Raw genomic sequence first — 19742 nt, forward strand, 5'->3', positions numbered from 1 at the left:
TCTAAAGGAACTTTAAAGCCCTGTGTAACCCTTCCAATGCTGGTCTAGTAAAAAAAAAAAAATGCTGGTTGCATATAATATACTGTAAATAATGTTTTAGAGCAAAGTTGAAATGCAGGGTTATATTCCGCTTTAAACATGTAAACAAAGAACCCACTTTCATAACAGTTATATTGTGCTTATTTTAATACAGTGTGGATAAATCTATAGAGTTATGAAGATCCTTGACAGTATTTTTAAGATCTCAAGTAGTGTGGCTACCCATGCAAGTTTATTTATCTATTTGTAAACTATAAGATAGCTTATCCTTGTATAAGTGAATGCAAGCCTGAATAGGAGATAATTAATTGTATGTGTAGTACAAATGGTAAATGGAACTTTACTGCAGTCTAACAATTTTATTTTTAGCTCTAGAGCTGCAAATCTGATATGAATTGTAAACAGCAGCCATGCCAGTTATAGGTAGAATCCAATTCCTTCAGCTCCTAGGGAAAAAAATGTATTACCATTTGCGCCGTTTAACTCTATGTTGTTATTAGAAATCTTTGTACAGACAGATACAAGCTTTTGCCTTCTATTTACTTTTCTGGAGTGCCATGGTTGTATTGGACTGATGCCCAACTGCCTCGTTTGCATAGATAAAAGTGCTAGATTATTAACTTTTGCAATGCAAAACAAAAAGAGTATGGGTTCTGAATTCAGAATCAGCAGCTCACTTTTGAGTATTGGCTTGACACTGCATTGCGGTGTATACATGCTGTAAATTAATGAAATGCAAGACTATTTTGTGGCAGCAAGTTTGTTACAATACAGCACATTTTTCCTCACTCTGTATCAAATGTAAAATGTTACAAACAGAAAGAATTCTGTAAGTTTCATTGTTGGTTGGTTAATTGTTGATAGGAGTAGTACTTTTTGACAACATGCAAACCTTTCTTTTTGCATTGTATAAATGTAGCTGATCTATATAAATATTTTGTATTGCTTTCTCAAGAACAAGGGTATACTTGATTGTTCTTAGATATGTGTGGTGCAAAGGTAATGTGGCTACCCATACAAGTTTATTTATCTATTTTTACTTGGTAAACTTTATGATAGATTATGCTTATACTGTATAAGTGAATGCAAGCCTGAATACAGTTATGAGTTAATTAATTGTATGTGTAGTACTAATGTTAAATAGAACTTTACTGCAGTCTAACATTCTTATTTTTAGTGCAAGAGCTGTAAATGTGATACTGTATGAATTGTAAACAGCAGCCATGTCAGTGTGAGGTAAAATCCAATTCATTTAGCTCCTAGGGAAAAATGTATTAACATTTGCGCCTTATAGCCCTATGTTGTTATCAGAAATCTTTGTGCAGACAGATACAAGTTTTTGCCTTCTAGTTACTTTTCAGGAGTGCCATTGTTGTATTGGTCTGATGACCAACTGCATCATTTGCATAGATACAAGCACTAGATTATTAACTTGTGCAATGCAAAACAAAAAGGAAAGTTAAAGCAGGAAAGTTCCAAGTAAGGTAGGTATTATGCAAATCCATGTGTATCTCATCCTGTAGCATATCTATCCAGGTACACTTCAGGCCTTTATAAATCACTTGTGCTTTTTCCTACCATACCACGAGTGATAAACAAAATGAATATAAAAACATTAAAGAGGAACTTTACTGAAAGATAGTAGTAGGGAAAAAAAAATAAAGACATTGCGTGTAAGAAGTTAAAATATAGAAGATAGGTCAAGAAATGATTGCTACTCTCCGTGTAATTCATTTATGTTGGTTGATCCACCGTGAACCTGAAGGTCATCATCATTACTGCTGGCAGGACAGAATTGAAAAAAAAAACAGCACTAAAACAGAATATGCTCAACGATCTTTCCTCAAAATCATCTAACATACTTACATTAATACCAGCTAATCCTAAAATAGGCACCTTCTACATCTTACCAAAAATACACAAAGTAGGAAATCCAGGTCGTCCTATCATCTCTGGTTTGGGGACACTAACAGAAAAGATATCTGGTTGGGTAGAAAACATTCTTAAACCCATGGTAAGGAATACAGCCAGCTACATCCAGGACACCACTGACCTTCTTAACAAATTGACTGCCATGGGTCCGATCCCAAAGGGTGGTATCATGGCTACAATGGATGTTGAATCCCTTTATACCAACATTCCACATGAGGACGGTATTGCAGCTTGCCAACATTTCCTTCAGCTTAATGATCTACCAACAGAGCCCACACTACAACGTATCAGGTATATACTAACTCACAACTATTTTTCATTTGGGAATGATATATATCTACAGACAATGGGCAGTGCTATGGGAAGTAGGATGTCACCCCAGTATGCAAATTTATTTATGGCCAGGTTGGAGGAAAACTTCCTTTCAACTTGTGAAATTAAACCATGGGCTTACTTCAGATTTATAGACGATATCCTATTAATCTGGACAGCATCACAGGAAGAATTAATCAGATTCCACAAAAACTTCTCAGAGTACCACAAGAACATCAAGTTAACGCTCAGCTTTTCAACCTCCCATGTCAGTTTCCTGGATACCACAATTTATATACAAGATAGAATTTTGCAAACATCCATATACCGTAAACCAACTGACCGGCATATTTACCTAAAATGGAAGAGTTTCCACCCGGAACACACCAAAAAATCTATTGTTTACAGCCAGGCTCTGAGATATAACCGAATATGTTCTAATTCAGAGGACAGAGACAGACAACTTATGTCACTACGTAAAATATTCATAGATCAGGGATATCATCCACAAATCGTTGATGATCAAATACACAGAGCAACTTTAAAATCAAGAGAGGAACTGTTGAAGTACACCCCAAAGACTGAAAACAACAGAATCCCAATTGTGGTAACCTACAACCCAAAATTAAAGACACTGAGGAAGATATCGAAAGCCCTACAACCGATACTCCATAAAGACAAATGCCTGAAGGATGTTTTTCCTGATTTACCACTGCTTGCTTTCAGACAACCTCCCAATTTGAGACAAATGATTATCAGAAGTGCATTATCTACCCCAGAGACTCCAGGCACATTACCCTGCAATAACACAAGGGGCGATATGCAATTCACTTTTTCTCCTGAGTTTTCTCCCAGGAGATAATTTTTCATCTTCGATTTAGAATAACTTTTTAGCACTTTGCAATGGAAAAAGTAGCAAAAAGTAGGTGAAAAAGTACCATCAAAATTGTTTTGAGTATTTTTTTGTTTTTTGGTGGTTTAAAAGACATTTTATTGACAAGTTTGAAAATTTCACCTTGGAGAAAACTCAGGTGAAAAAGTTAATTGCATATGGGCCAAGGTGTGAGACCTGCCCTTATATCTTGAGCACAAGCCAAATACAAATACCAAACTCACAGAAATATCATCAAATACAAGATCAATTTTCCTGTGAATCATCCAATGTTGTATACATGATACGCTGCATGAAATGCCCCTCAAGAGGAATCTATATAGGAGAAACAGGACAAAAACTGCGCACAAGAATGAACCATCACCGCTTTAAAATCAATGAAGGTAAAATGGACACACCAGTGGGCCAACACTTTTGTGAACCAGGACACAGCATGCAAGATCTAAAAGTACTTGTTCTTAAGGGTAACTTCAAAAATGATCAATCAAGAAAAATTTCTGAGTACAAATTTATGAAAATGTTCAAGACATTAACAGAAGGTTTAAATTGTGGAACAGGATTCATGACACCTTATGTAACATGATTGATTTGGCTTCATGATCTTCAGAAACCTGCTGGATTTCATGTATGGTTGCACTAACTCACTGGCTCCAGCCTGCTGATCACCTGACACCTAACGGATAAACAGTAACCAGCACAACTGTCATCTTCGTGTTTACCATTTATCTGCATCAGTGTTTTACTTCACCTAACATCTGAAAATATGCCTGAAGAAGGGGAGTAGATCCCAGAAAGCTTGCATCATTTAACTCTTAGTTAGCCATTAAAAGGTATTATTTTTTACAAAACGTTGTTTTTTTCTACCTATATAATTTGTTTGGCTAACATGGTACAGAAACTTTTTTGCTACTTTGATCATACTAGAGTGGTTTCATTGGTGAGGTTTACTCTTCTCTCACCTTTTAAGCTGTTTATAACCATTTTTTATGACTTTTGGTGCATCTGTTCCTTCTTGCTACCAATTTACTTTGTTGCATAATGGAATAGCTTAAACTTTTTTACAGTCTAGTTGAGCAGACTCTACAATAGTCCTATTGTACTTTTTGGATGTATTAATGCTTGCATTCAAATGAAGAGTACAGTCTATGTACAGTTACTTTTTGTATTTTTCAACATATTTCAGTACAGAGGTATCTGATCTTCAGTTCAACAAAAATAATGTGTAACTGGTTCATTTTGCAATTTAAAGAAGGATGGTTGCAAATATGGAATTTGGATAAAGTAAACATTCTGCTACAATTATAACTACCTCAAATACCTAAATTAGAGTCAGGTACAAGTGGTTAAATCCTTTTTAAAGACAATTATTGAGGAATTTACTGTATTTAAAATTGTGTTGTATTATTTTTATGTGTTGAAAAGTGTGGTATTACCATACTTATTGCTAAAGAGCTCTCTGATACCTTGAAGTGTACCTGAGATGAAGAACTCTTTCGATTTTATATTTACCTGGGACTTTCTCCATCCCCCTGTAGTCTATCTGGTCCCTTGGATTCTGTCTGGTCCCCTCCATTCTCCTGCAGTCTAGGGCAACAAATTCCCCATTTGGCACAGTGAAGGCACAGTCCCGTCTGTGTGCACAACTCAATAACCCTCTCATGGTTTTCTATGCATGTGCAGGTCTCAAAGACCATAACTGTGCTTGTGCAGACTGCTTCTGGCTATGGGAGCATAATTGGATGCTGCATGCGGCAAGGATCATGCATGGCCTCACAGCGGCATAACAGAGGGGACCAGACAGAATCTTAAAGGACCAGATAGACTACAGGAGGCTGTAGGAATCTCCAGGTAAGTAAAAATCCTAAGGTGTTCTTCATCTCATGTTTCCTTTAATTAAAAAAAAAGTCACAGTAGTAGAAAATACATGCGCTCCTTCCAATAACTTTAGGCTTTCTGCCAGCTGCTTCTGGTAACCACTTCCAGTATGGTGTCAATTAACTTATGTACAAAACCACAGCGCTTTGGCACTTTTCCTCAATTCTCTGACCTGCAGGTAATTGAGGAAAAGTGCCAAAGCGCTGTGGTTTTGTACATTAAAAAGCTGGATTGGTTATTCCACTGTCTCTCTCCATAAGTGGAGAAGATTTTAAATTTATCCGTACCATCCTAACACATCAAGCCTCAAGGGAGAAAAAAAGATGCTGAAAGAACCCAATCATTTCATTACATGACCTGCTCACAACATTTACAGTTACAGCAGATGAGTTTACAATTTAAAAGAAGGTGTACAAGCTAGATTTCCATGGGGATTTTGTACAGAGGAAACCTTTGCTGTCCAAAAACAGGGCAAGCATTTCCTTTGAAACACACAGGCAAAGTTTAGGACTTCTACAGCAGGACAACAATGGAGACATTTGATCATAGTAACATAATCTATAATTTTTGGAACCAAAGAAAGCATTTTTTCAGAACAGATACGATTTGTAAAGTATGGTGGTGCAAATGTTATATTTTTAGACTCATTTTATGCATCAGGCAATTGTAAGCTCACTATCACAAAATTCAGCATCATTGTTTTCACTGTTCCATGGGATACTTGTGGGTAATGTGAGACTATCCATTAGATAATTAAGGTTTAATTGACTGTGAACCTAGCAACATGACGATGACCCTAAATATTACATATATTGCACCAAAGAATCACTGAAAAAAAGAAGTGAAGAGTCTTGACATGGCCAAGTCAAAGCTCAAATCTAAATCCCATGGAGATGTTGTGGGATGATTTGAAACAGACTAAAAATACAGGAAATTCTTTCACTGTTGTGCAGATGAAAAGATTCATGGAAGTATGGGAAAAAATCACAAAGCTGATATCAGAGACTAGTCGGCAGTTATGACAAATGCCTTTTTGAAGGGACAATGCCAGGCATTACAGTTAAGTGTGTACAGACTTTTGTACAAGGAGATGACACATTCGTAATTTTTTATGAAAGAAATGCAAAATCAATTTTTAATTTCTTTGTTCAGTTACATTGTCTATTTTTATATTCAGTTTCAATGAAGATAAAAGATTGGTTTGCTTACATGTTAAAAAGAGAAAACCTTACAATATACCCTCTTTCCCTGATATTAAGACATCCCCTGAAAGTAAGCCCTAGTAGGAATTTTAAGCATTGTCAAATTATAAGCCCTACCCTGAAAGTAAGCCCTAGTGGCAGTAAGGGGGAAAAATATGGAAATTTTATACAGGAGCCCATAGACTTGTGGGCAAGTAGACATGGGACACACGACACAGGAGGGCAGGGGATAGAGGAGGACCCAGGTACAGAGGGGGACACCAGGGGGCACTAAAGGTACAAAGGGGAAAAAGAGGCACACAGAAGGTGTACCCAGCAAAGGAAAAGGTGTCACAGTGGGGAAGTCAGTAGGACACACAGCACAGGAACTTGTGTGTTCATAGAAATATAAGACATCCCCTGAAAATAAGCCCTAGCACAAGTTTTGGGTTCAAAAATTAATATAAGACACTGTCTTATTTTCGGGGATAGACGGTATGTACCTTAAACAAAGAATAGTTGTTTTTTTCACTAAGATCAAAATTAAAATACAGAAATCAGTTATTCTTATTATTATTTTTGTTGTTGTTATTATTATTCTTATTATTATCATTTTTGTGTTATAAAATGCCAGTATCTTCCACTACACGGTACAATACTTTTTTTTACAATCATGTAACAAAGAAGGGCATTACAGACAATACTCCGTTGAATTTATACACGCACACTGATTTGCCAAAATGTTAAAACACAAAACAAAATGCCTAGCATTTTGTAAGGTATCCATTTTGGACTTAACAGACCTCTGTAGACGTCCTTTACTAATTTATCTGTCGCCATGATTTTAGCAATAGTAGAAGTCCTGTGAGTTCTGATTAAGGTCCTCTAGGAAACAGCACATTTTTCCTTTACCTCCTACATATTGTAAATTGGAATGCAATCTGGAGAATTTGCAACCAAAGATAGGTAAGCATTTTATCAGACAGGACCTCTTTCTTCCTTTGCTACATGGCGCTGATCTGACACTTACATGCCCATTATAGGTGCTTTTGGCAGTGGACAAGGGTCAGAATGAAAACTCTGACTGATCTCCAGCTATGAAGCCCCCTACACTGTAAGCCATAGTGCATTGAGTGTTATTTCCCTGTTGGCCAGCATTAAGTTTTCCGCAAACTGTGCAATTGCAATTTTTGCTTTTATGTCACATTGCTTTGTTATGCAGAGCCTATTGGTGCAAATAAGAGGTACTGTTTCTTTGCACTAAATACACTCTGCATAACAAAGCAAGAGGACGCAAAAGTGAAAATTGCATTTAGACAGTCTGAAGGAAAAAATTAGATAAGATCGAGTAGAAGCAAAGAGATAGAGTTGGATGCCATCTGCATTTAAATTATATTTAAACACAAAAGTGCTAATAAGCTGACAAATGCAATAGGTCTTTTCACTGTTAATCTAGCAAAGGGGATAAAATGGGATTATAATGTGACCTTCCCTGGTATCTATAAAAGGAGGTCACACCATTTTTCTGCACTGCATAAACAGGGATGACCTTGAATTTTCCATGTTATTTTAGCAACAAAATTTGCTTTTTTGTCTGACTCAAAAAGTTTACTAAACTATTATAATATATTCACAAGAAACACATTTTAGTGAAAATTAGAAATGCCTTGAAAACCTATCTTTTCATGCCCATTGACTTCAATGCATTTGGTAAAAATGTGCCCATTATTTTTCTATGCATGTACTCATGTCTGTGAAAATATGCCTAGAGACTTCAGTGCATTTGGTGAAAATAAGTTGTATAATGTCAATATTGTTAAGTGAACAGTCTCAATTGTGTGAAAATGTGATATTTCTGTGAAAAGTATTGCGAAACCAAAAATGGCCATATTAGTTCATTACTATGCAAATACAAACATAGTCAATTAAATTGCTGCAAAAAGATCTAAATACAAGTGTGTTGAAGCCTAATTAAAGGACAACTATCAATAAGCAAGTGTTATAAAACTACAAAGTACAAAATATGTCAAAGTATTATTTAATAGCTGTGTAAGCACATTCCTACTTTTCATGTTAAAAATCGGAGCTAAAAGCTGTACTTTGTTTTGTGTTGATTTTAGCTGTATCCATTAGCAGAGGTGATTGTTTTTATTTGAAATTCAACATTACACCCACTGCTGGCCTATGCATCTCTCAGAATGCAACAGACTAACTTTTTGGACAGAAAAACACAACTTGTGTGAAAATCCTGCCTTGGCGTCTAGTTTCACATACAATAGTACAGAATGTTTTGTTTACTCAGTATAGCAGATATACATTTTTTTTCAAGACACACCAGTTCTCCACAGACACCACAGCTATCACTGAAAGCCCCATATATTTCTTGGACAGCTAATTTAGCATGAGAAGGCAGCTAGGGAGACATGTCACATGCAAAAGCTAGAAAGTACGCACAGGGTTATGAGATGTAGGGAGAGGGATTCCCCCCTCCCCTATATCAGTACTTGTGAACACCTAGACAAGCTATTCCCACCCAGTTTAAAAAAAAAAAGTTTATTAATAGTTGCCCTTTAATGTTTTATGATTTGAAAATACTTCATTAGAGGACACTACTGTGTTATTCCTTTCTGCTGTGTTTTCAATTATTGAAAATTCTAATGAAATGATGATGATCCACAACAAACCTAGATGTCACTCTGTTGGGTAATGAAAGCTATGCAGTTTTAATCATCTTGTAAAAAAAACAAGCTTAAAATGCACAACATCACAAAATGAAAATAGCCAAACATGCCAGTATAAAAAAGGAAAGTTCCCTGATGTCAGAGCAAATAACAATAAGGAAATCTACAGCATGTGTACTTTTTTTTTGGCTAGCATGGCAACACTGATAGCTTAGCTTGTACATGGTGTGATCAAGTCAATGTTATAGTTATGACTAACTGGGGTTTAGAAACAATAGGCCTAATTATTAGAGCCTAAAATCAATTTCAGGTCTAGATTATGGAAGGTTCTGTGTGTGTTTGTATGTGTGGATGGAGAAGGGTTAGAGGATTAGTAGTGGTGACCAAGTAGGATGGGTTATAAGGAGGGTAAGATTCAAGAACATGCAAAGTTGGACAGTTGGGTAGAAGTTGGATAGGGAGAAGAGGCAAACAATGATAAGGGCAAGCAAGTGGCTGTTGCTGTGAACCTCAGCAGAGGACTATTATGTGAGAACAAGGGAGGTAGCAGATGCTTGGTAGCAGCCAAGTTGTTCGTGTTATTGAGCATGTTAAAATCATCTAAGAGGATCATGGTAATGTTGGTGGAAGGGAAACAGGGCAACCAGTTAAGTAAAGGAGTGGATGTGCCTAAGGGATAACAATAATATTGAACTGGAATGGGATGTATATCAAGATTGAGTAAATACCAGAAGATTTTCAGAAGACAAAATCAGGCATTATTTTTGAAGTGCTACAGATTGCTGAGGTCAAGAGAATACTAGGCATACTGTAACAGGAAAGTATAACCTTTTCTTTTCTTATAATAGCCGTAAAATTGAGAGTTTATTTAAACATAAAGTTCTTGAATGACTGTCCACTATATATTGGAATTTCTCGAGCAAAGTCTATCAGTTCCAAGGGCATTTGCCACAGCCGTTTCATGAAAGCTTCACTCTTACAGTCTGATTAATTATATAGTTTATACAATATAGCCTTCTTTCTTTAGCAGGAAGAATGAGATTTGCATAGGTATTGAAAGAATTAAATGCTTTTGAGATAATATCTTGCTGCTCTAGTTCCTGATGACTAGAAGAAGTCAGAGGGTAACTTAACTAAACCTCAATTAGCAGGTTGCTGCAGTCAAATTCTTTAAGCAATTTCTTAAAAACAGCAAGGCAAATCCTAGGGCAAATGGGTAATGCAATACCTAGTTCTTAATGTGTGGAATATGTACCTCAGAGACAAAAGAAATACTGAGAGCCCAATATAGTGTAGTATGCAAAACAATGGGTTGGAAATGAAAAGTATATAATGTGTATACTCACAAACGTGGGTTACCGCCTAGGTAACCACTGTATAGGCAGGTGAGGAGATTAGACCTGTCCTCACTCAGGATTAAAAGTCGCTCTCTGTAGATAAGGAAAAATGGAGATCAACCCCTCCACCAGGGGTGCATATTGATAATGTAAGAGTTGACAGAGGCGCCAGCAGGATAAAAGGTTCTAAAAGGCTTAAAATCCCTCAGGAGGTGGTGGTGGACTCGCCTCACCGAAGCAGACACGATACCGTCAGTTTTATGACAACAGGTTTATTAATATACTCCAAAACAAACAGTGCAACACGTTTCACGGGTATGTTCCCACTTCCTCAGGCAATAAACAGATAGGAATACACAGTATAGTCTCAAGGTCATGAATAGCACCTCTGTCCACTCTTACATGTACCTCAGAGGGTACTTTTGATGGGTCCAGACTGCAAGGGTTACTTGGGCTTGATTTATTTAATGAGGTATAGTAGAGTTGTAAAAAATGATAAATCAAATAAATCCTACATAAGCAACAACAATTTTTACCCTGCCAGGAGGTACTTGGTGAGCATGTCGTTCAAAAGGGGTACATACAAATAAAATGTTGAGAACCACTAATGTAATACACCTAGCATGTTAGGTGTACATCATGGAATCTGCACCTACTTTGTTGTGCCTAGATCAAATTAAATTGTACTAACAATATGTGACACCATAGTTTGAACAAGTTTCTAAACACACATCTTTGAATGTGTACATACCACCATTAATTGAAAATGACTAAGGTCACCACCAAGGCCACCACTCAGAAAAAAACTGTATTAAAATTGCTTGCAATCAGAGTCCTATTCCTTAGTAAATATACAGAATGTGTTCAAATGTGTTCAAAAGTATGTCTGAAGTCATATGACACAAACCATTTCATCAACAACTTTACACATAAAAATTATTTTCAGCATATTTTTTATTGAAGAAAAAAAACATTCATTTTTTCCTATATTTATGCCTGATGATTTTGTTTCCTTCGCCAATAAATTCAATGTAATTTATTTACATGTTGGATAGAAGTTTATTATCAAATTAGGATGTTTTCAGAATCGAAAATGCAAATTTAACCAAATGGGGATTACCCACCATATACAATATTTATCTTACCTTATATGCAGAACTTAGAAAAGCACCTTGTGGAGTTGGAAGATCGTGATTGACTGGTATTTGAAGATTATTTGGAGTGAAAACAATTAAGTCATTCTTGGCTTCCGTTGAGCTTGAAGATACTCTGTACTGAGTATGTTGCGAATACATCCAACTTCCTCCGGTGTTAGAACAGACCTTATAATTTTCTTTCAGGTCATTGACCTCATCTCTGTATTTCTGCCATTTCAAAACGGTGAAGGCAATTAAAGTTATAAGAAATATACTTGAAATTATACAAATAGCTATAACTAAATAAAAATTTGCATTAGAGAACTCATCACTGCTGTTCTTTGCTTCATAATTGTCAAGTTTCATCTCTTCTCCTGGCTCTACCCAGGAAATGACAATATGAGTAGAAACAGTCATAACTGGTTTTCCACTGTCTTCAGCTACAACTAGCAATCTATATTCTTCATAATCGGAATCCATAAATGGGCGTTTCAAATTGATTTCTCCAGTTTGATAAGACATGGTAAATGGTGTCTTTCCCAAAGGGTCTTTTAAATTGTAAGATATTAAAGCATTGTATCCGGAATCAAGATCCATAGCTTTGACTTTTCCAACTAGATACCCAGGCTGGGCAGACTTAGGAGTTTTGAATGTAACGTCAGAATAAAATGGGGCAAATGTTGGTGCATTGTCATTTATATCTTCAATAAATATGTTCAGTGTAAGGTCTGAGCTCTGTGGGGGTAACCCGGCATCAATGGCTTTTATGTGACATTGAAAGTATTTAACTTGTTCATGGTCAAATGATTTTAAAGCAAACACCTTTCCATTATCTGGACTAACTGAAATGTAGGAGGAGATGGGAATTCCATCAATAGTGGCCTCACTCACTGAGTATGTGATGAAAGAATTCTGGCCTATATCCGGATCAGAGGCTAATGCTGTGTAGACATGTGATCCTGGTGGGTTGTTTTCCTTGATAAAAATTGTGTCAATGGGCTGTTGAAATTTTGGGGCGTTATCATTCACATCGCTCACATCAATTGTCAGAGTTTGTGAAACAGACAGAGGTGGTGTCCCTTCATCTTTTGCTATAACTAAAACCTCATAACCAGATTTTTTTTCATGATCCAATTGTCCATTCACAGTCAAGGAAAAATCGCCGGTAAATGCTTGGTTTATCTTGAAGGGTGTATGCTCTGAAATGTAACAACTGACCTTGCCGTTTGATCCTGAATCCTTATCATGCACACTGATAATTGCAACTGTTGTCCCTTTTGGTGAATCTTCTGGTACCGGAACTGATAGTGATGTCAATGTCAACTCTGGTGGATTGTCATTGACATCATTTACAGTTATTAATACTTTACAGTGCCCAACCATAGGGTGATCCCCATTGTCAATAGCATCAATCTGAATTTCATACATATTGATTGTTTCAAAGTCTATATCACCTTTTACTCTTATTTCCCCTGTGTGTTTATCCAGGCTAAAAATATTTCTTACATCTTCTTTGACCAGTTTGCTAAATTCATATAATATTTCTGCATTCTTTCCCACATCCAGATCTGTGGCATTTAACTTTATCACAAGTGATCCCTTGGCAGCATTTTCAGTTATACTGCACTGGTAAAATGGTTGAGCAAAAGAGGGAGCATTATCATTGCTATCTTCCACAGTAACAATAATTTGGGTTGTACCACTTAACCTTGGCTTCCCTCCATCATAAGATGTCAATGTCAAATTGTGAATAGATTGTTTTTCCCTGTCTAAAGATTTTTTTAATACAAGTTCTAACGATCTGATCTGACTCATATATTTCTGAAAATCTAATGCAAAATAATCACTGGCACTAAGCTCATAGTTGATGATAGAATGTGTTCCAAGGTCCGGATCAACAGCTCCCTCTATTGGAAAATGAGATCCTGCAGGAATAATTTCTGAAATCATCAGATGACTCACAGTGGAGGAGAAAGATGGACTATTGTCATTGATATCTTCCATTTCAACATCTACACGATACATCTGCACAGGCTTGTCTAAAATAACCTGCAAAGGCATGATACAGAATGCAGCATTTGGACAGAGCTGTTCTCTGTCTATTGTCTCTTTGACAAACAGGATTCCATTCTGCAGATTTACCTGGAAATATTCCTTCTCATCTCTAGACACAACACGTAACATTCTGGAATTAATCTCACCTATTTCAAGTCCAAGATCCTGAGCAATTCTTCCAACAAAGGTGCCGTGTTTGGATTCCTCTGGAATGATATAATGCAGCTGACAGAAGACCACATCCCAAGACATTTGCAGCAACAGAATGTTCACCAGCTTGTTCCATGGCTGGCAGTCTTGTTTTAGGGTTAACATTTCTTAAATAAGGTGGAATCCTATTTGGTAAATAAGGCATTCACCGTACCAGAAGATCCTCAATGCAGCAAGGAAAAAAGATCATGGACGACATCCTTACAGCAAGATCCTCTGCCGTCAACAATGAACAAGTATATTCCTTCTGCACCTTGCCATTAGTTGGTCTGGAGTGTCATCTAGTGTCTTTTTTCGATATTGCAACCAATGCTACTGGAATGTAAGTATGGTCACTTAAACAAACTTAATTATCTTTCAACAGTATTATGTGTGGTTCTTTTTTTTTAAGAAATACAGAAATACCAGCAGTTTAAGCTTGCTATAGAATTAAATCACAGTTGTATTTGCTTTTATCTGTGGTTGATATTAAGCCAGTGTCTTATTTGTGAAATCTATATTTACCATGAACATAATGTAAATAATATAAGGAGTGCTAAAATGGACTGTATATTAAGTTTTACAGTTTATCCCAATAAATAGTCAAAATACCTCAGTTATAGTCCTACATCAAATAGTATAAAGCAATTAAAATAACCCTATAGTAAAAGGCTATGGATGGAGTCATGTTTGTTTCCTTTTAAAAAAATACAGCTTTTCTGGCTGCTCTGTTGATTCTGCATCTGTTATACTTTAAGTCACAAACCCAGTTTGCAGGTCAGGTGATCACTGTGATTAAAGTTTTGCCATACAAACCATGTGTTTGTTTCACTTGAGTGATTCAACGACTACGGAAGCCAAGCTATAAGCCAGACAGCCAGGTAACCAGGTAGCCAGGCTTTGTTTAAAAGTTAAAAATGACATCCTCCATATCACTCTAACTACAGGATCTCTGCTTTTCTTTCTTAACACGTTTACAGGTAAAGCATATTATCTCCAACATACTTGGTAAGCATTATGCATTTTTTAATTCCTTATATGTTTAAGTAAAAAGAAGTAAATGGCATATATAGTAGTAGATCCGTATTTATGAAAATTTATTAGCCTCCTTGCACATTAAGTTCTAGCACCCACTGTTGAAATAAAATGCATACCAGAATATAAAATATTGACAAAGAGCAACTTTTACTTTTCTGCTACTTGCAGTCAGATTTTACAGTCCCTTTTCCATTGATTGAGTAATTTAATTTCTTTAAGTGCTTTGAAACTGTATAACTTTTTTTCTGCCAAAAAGTCACCTGTCCAGACACTTTATACTCAATTATGAAAATCACTATGCAAATAAAAATAAAAAGTTAAACTCCAAGATTGTTTAGTATTACGTCTACAATAAATGTATTAGTATGAGAAAATATTCTCATGTTTTTGGGCTTAGTTTCTGATGCTTCAAAAAAAAAACCACATTTGACTTTGCATCTTCTGCTGCTGCTACTACTACTACTACTACTACTACTTGAGTCAAATGCCCAATCAGGTTCAAGAAGATACACAAGATATACAGCAAGCCATTGCATGTTTATGACATTAAACTATCTTTTTAAGATGAAATATTCGCTACACTGGACACTCTTGACCGTTTCAAATTGATTTGCTTTGGTACCAGAATTGCACAGTGATTTATTCTGTTATGATATAAATGTAAAGCTATTTTATTTATTTAATAATTTGCACCTCTGTTAGTCTTTTTCTAAAAAAATAACTTTTCAGCAGCTGAAAAATCACTAAACAGCAGGTAAAAAAGTAATATCAACCTTATTTTGAGTATTTTCTTGCATAGTGGGACTTTAAAGGTATTTTATTGGGAAGGTTTGAAAATATCTCCTTGAAGAAAACTCAAAGGAAAAGTTAACAACGTGAACCTATGGCCTTAAGATAATTCCACACCTCATCTCTAGGCTATCAAATCATCAAACCTTGGACATGCAAAGAGGTTCATCAGCAAAGAGTAACCCATAGTATATTTATGCTTTATAGATGATATTTTAATCATTTGGTTTGCAAGTGAGATGACTGTCTTCAATGTCACAGAAATGTTAATAATTTACACTACAATCAAACATACTGTATGTTCAGCCACCCTTGCACTAAGATTCATTTTATGGATATCACCATGTACATCCAAGGAAGTGACCTACAGACCTCTAATTACTACTGATGTACAGATCAACAACATGCCTCAGGAATGATGGTCTCTATCTCAGACACATAGAGAATTACATAATCTACACCCAAGATTAAACTAGATCTGTTGTTACATGACAGATAAAAACAACCTCCTACAGTATCTTAAAGGGATACTGTAGGGGGGTCGGGGGAAAATGAGCTGAACTTACCCGGGGCTTCTAATGGTCCCCCGCAGACATCCTGTGTTGGCGCAGCCACTCACCGATGCTCCGGCCCCGCCTCCAGTTCACTTCTGGAATTTCTGACTTTAAAGTCAGAAAACCACTGCGCCTGCGTTGCCGTGTCCTCGCTCCCGCCAATGTCACCAGGAGTGTATAGCAGAAGCCCAGTATGGTCTGTGCCTGCGCTGTGCGCTCCTGGTGACATCAGCGGGATCGAGGACACGGCAACGCAAGCGCAGTGGTTTTCTGACTTTAAAGTCAGAAATTCCAGAAGTGAACTGGAGGCGGGGCCGGAGCATTGGGGAGTGGCTGCGCCAAGACAGGATGTCTGCAGGGGACCATTAGAAGCCCCGGGTAAGTTCAACTCATTTTCCCCCCACCCCCTTACAGTATCCCTTTAAGGGGACTTTCATAAAAAAAGGAGATAGCCTTCTGATGGCCCACACTCAAATCAAGGATGCTAGCAAAATCCCCAGGACTGCCCCCTGCAATATTAGCATAACTGGGGAGAAGGCTGGACGCCACAGGGTGTCATCTACAAACAATGTATGGAGGTCTTCAAAAGATTTGACAAAGAAGTCATCTTACATAAGAATCGATAAAAAGCAAGATCCCTGAACCTTCCTTCCTGGCATATTGTCATCCAATCTAAGAAAGATGAGTATAAGAAGCTCCTTGAAAAAGCAAGTGCCTTAAGAGAGCTATCAAGAATCCTTCATTGATTCTTATTTTACAGCTATTGGGGTTGATTCACTAACAGAAATAGCGCGAGTAACCTCCTGTTACTCACGCTATTTCAACAGAGTTCCTTAAAGTGAACCAGAGATGAAGCACCCTCATGCATTTTACCTATATATCAGTGGAAACATTAGAGAAAACACCTACCCTGCTGTCTGTTTCATCCTACACTGCTCAGCCTGCCTGTTATCAGCCCTGATAACATCCCTGACTGAGCATTCAGTCTGCCTTTGCTCAGGAATCATTATAGCTGAGTCATTATAGCAGAGCCAGAAGGAGGCAGGCATGGGCTTGAAAAGACATCAGAGAAGACAGACCAAGCTCTAATGATTCCCGAGCAAAGCCAGACTGAATGCTCATTCGGGGATTTTATTAGGGCTGATAACAGGCAGGCTGAGCAGTGTAGGATGAAGCAGATAGCAGGGTAGGTGTTTTCTCTAATGTTCCCACTGATATATATGTTAAAATACATGAGGGTGCTTCATCTCTGGTTCACTTTAAATGTAAGTGGCTGCATGCCACTGGACGCGTAGCATGCATAATTACCCTTAGCCACAGGAGCGCACGCTATGCTGCAAGTTGTGCAGCATAGTGAGCGCTAGTAACTTACTCCCGCTCTCCTTGCAAATAACAAGCACTCCACTCATCCTGCCCTGAGCTCCTTCAGGTCAAATCACTTTAAAGGTCATGATCCCTGCACTTTGATTGTCCCAATAGGCTGCTTATCAAGAATTTCTGTTAGTGAATCAACCCCAATGACTCCTTTAGCAGTGAAGATTTTCTAAATTGCAAAAATCTGAAAAGCTAGAAACAGAATCTGTCAGTGCAACATTGCGGATGAGGATAGTAAAACAAATATAGACAAATGCTGCAGATGAGTAGACTTACTGTATATTGAAATCCACGATATGTTTATAAATATAGTGACCAATGGATAGAGCTGTTTATGGCAGTAATGCCATTTCTTGAAAAGATACTGGAAATGGGGTAATGAGGAGTGGGCGCAGGGGCCCAAGGGGCCACACACAATAGCCATTTCACATCTAGGACACTTGTTTACATGGAACCCAGAAGCACTCCTGAATTGGTGAGGGCCTGAGCCCACTGGCGCAGTTGTGTCTGCTTCTGTCCACTTTTTAGCATCTGTTACAACCCTACGGTTTCTGAGTGATACATACAGTATATTGGGACATAGCTACAGTAAAAGCCTGTTATCCAGCTCAGGCAGATATGGCCTGATACTAGAAGACTGTTCTTGATGATTGCTTGAGAGACCCCTTTCCCAGCTGTGCAGATCTGCAAGCAACAGAGTGACTTACCACAGCAGCGGGCATAGTCCTTTTTTCTTACAGTCATTTACTGTGCTGCTTCATCCTCTGTAGGCCCCCAATGCATGTCACCTAATCTGATGCATATTAGGTGAGATGCACTGGGAGGCTGGAGCCTACAGAGGATGCAGCAGCACTGCCGATGGCTGTAAGAAAAGGAGAGGACAGCACATGGTGATTTGGTAAGTTACTTTGCTGCTTGCTGCTTTGCATAGTTGAGGGGGAGACAGAGAGGCACAGGCCCCCTTTGGCCTAAAGAAAATCTGCTTGCTTGAGAGTGCCAGTTGTTGGGTGAAAATTAGCCGGGGGGGGGGGGGGGTTAGCTATCTACTACCGGCTACCTTTGCAAAGTGCACCAATCTAGCTTGATAAACTTTTTTAAACGGCTAAGATAATAAAACCATAAATTCAGATGTTAATGGACTAGACTGGTGCATCATGCTAATAGCTGTTGTTTATGTACCAAGGCCACAATAAATGTGCATGCTCTGCACATATCCACAGTCAAAAGGAAATCTAGTTAACTCATTTACATTAAAACTGATTACATAATTGGATTCACATATGAACATTTCAAATTCAAAAAACAGCAGGACTTCTACTGACTCTCATTTACTTTTAAGATTAGGCAAATAAAGTGAGCAAATAATCATGGGCAGCACGGTGGCGTAGTGGTTAGCTCTCTCGCCTTGCAGCGCTGGGTCCCTGGTTCGAATCCCAGCCAGGGCACTATCTGCAAAGAGTTTGCATGTTCTCTCCGTGTCTGCGTGGGTTTCCTCCGGGCACTCCGGTTTCCTCCCACATCCCAAAAACATACGGATAAGTTAATTGGCTCCCCCCTAAAATTGGCCCTAGACTACAGTACTTACACTACATAATATAGACATATGGCAATGGTAGGGATTAGATTGTGAGCTCCTTTGAGGGACAGTTAGTGACAAGATATATATATACACTGTACAGCGCTGCGTAATATGTCGGCGCTATATAAATACTAAATAACAATAACAACAACAATAAGTCTTGTTAATTTCCATAGCAATAGCGTTCCACGCAATAAAATTTAATACATAACAATAGTCACATTTAGACATTTAAACAGGTTTGTTTCCTCTAGAGAATTTAAATATCTTCACAAAATCATACTGTAAGGCTTATTTGCTCCAATCAAAATTAGCCTTACAGTGTCATTTGTCTTTATATTGTGATTCCATTTGAAGGACAGTTAGTAATATGAATTACTTATATTACATTACACAGCTGTGAAAACATCAGCAGTACAGTAAAGCATAATAATAAAATAATAATAATAAAAATCTTAAAAAAGTTATGAGATAGTTTATTGTGTCTATCTTACCTGATACGAAGAATTTATTATGGCCTCTTGCTGATTTGCAGGTGTTTGAGATGGATTTGGGGTGAAAACCATTAAATCTTTCTTTGCCTGGAGGGAGTTTGAACACACTCTGTATTGGGTATGTTGAGAATACATCCAGCTCCCTCCAGTGTTAGAACAGACCTTGTAATTTTCTTTCAACGCATTGACTTCATCTCTATATTTTTGCCATCTTAAAACACTAAAAACAATTAAGGTTAAAAGAAAAATACTAGAAATTATACAGATGGCAATGACCAAATAAAT

At 37.4% G+C, this 19742-nt stretch overlaps 1 protein-coding gene across 11 annotated transcripts in view; it reads right to left on the bottom strand.

Moving 5' to 3' along the window:
* LOC137564209 (protocadherin alpha-C2-like) overlaps window positions 1-19742 on the bottom strand; it is a 362151-nt gene that overhangs the window by 211173 nt on the left and 131236 nt on the right. For 2 of the 11 annotated variants that reach the window (XM_068277779.1, XM_068277792.1), the window contains exon 1: window positions 11395-13863. The exons of the other annotated variants lie outside the window; for them this stretch is intronic. In XM_068277779.1, coding sequence (XP_068133880.1) covers window positions 11395-13755 — 2361 coding nt within the window. In that variant the 5' untranslated portion in view covers window positions 13756-13863. Of the gene's footprint in view, window positions 1-11394; window positions 13864-19742 lie in introns of those variants that run through there. 11 annotated transcript variants of the gene reach the window in all.

Source organism: Hyperolius riggenbachi, chromosome 3, assembly GCF_040937935.1.
Source record: "Hyperolius riggenbachi isolate aHypRig1 chromosome 3, aHypRig1.pri, whole genome shotgun sequence".
Taxonomy (NCBI): Eukaryota; Metazoa; Chordata; class Amphibia; order Anura; family Hyperoliidae; genus Hyperolius; species Hyperolius riggenbachi.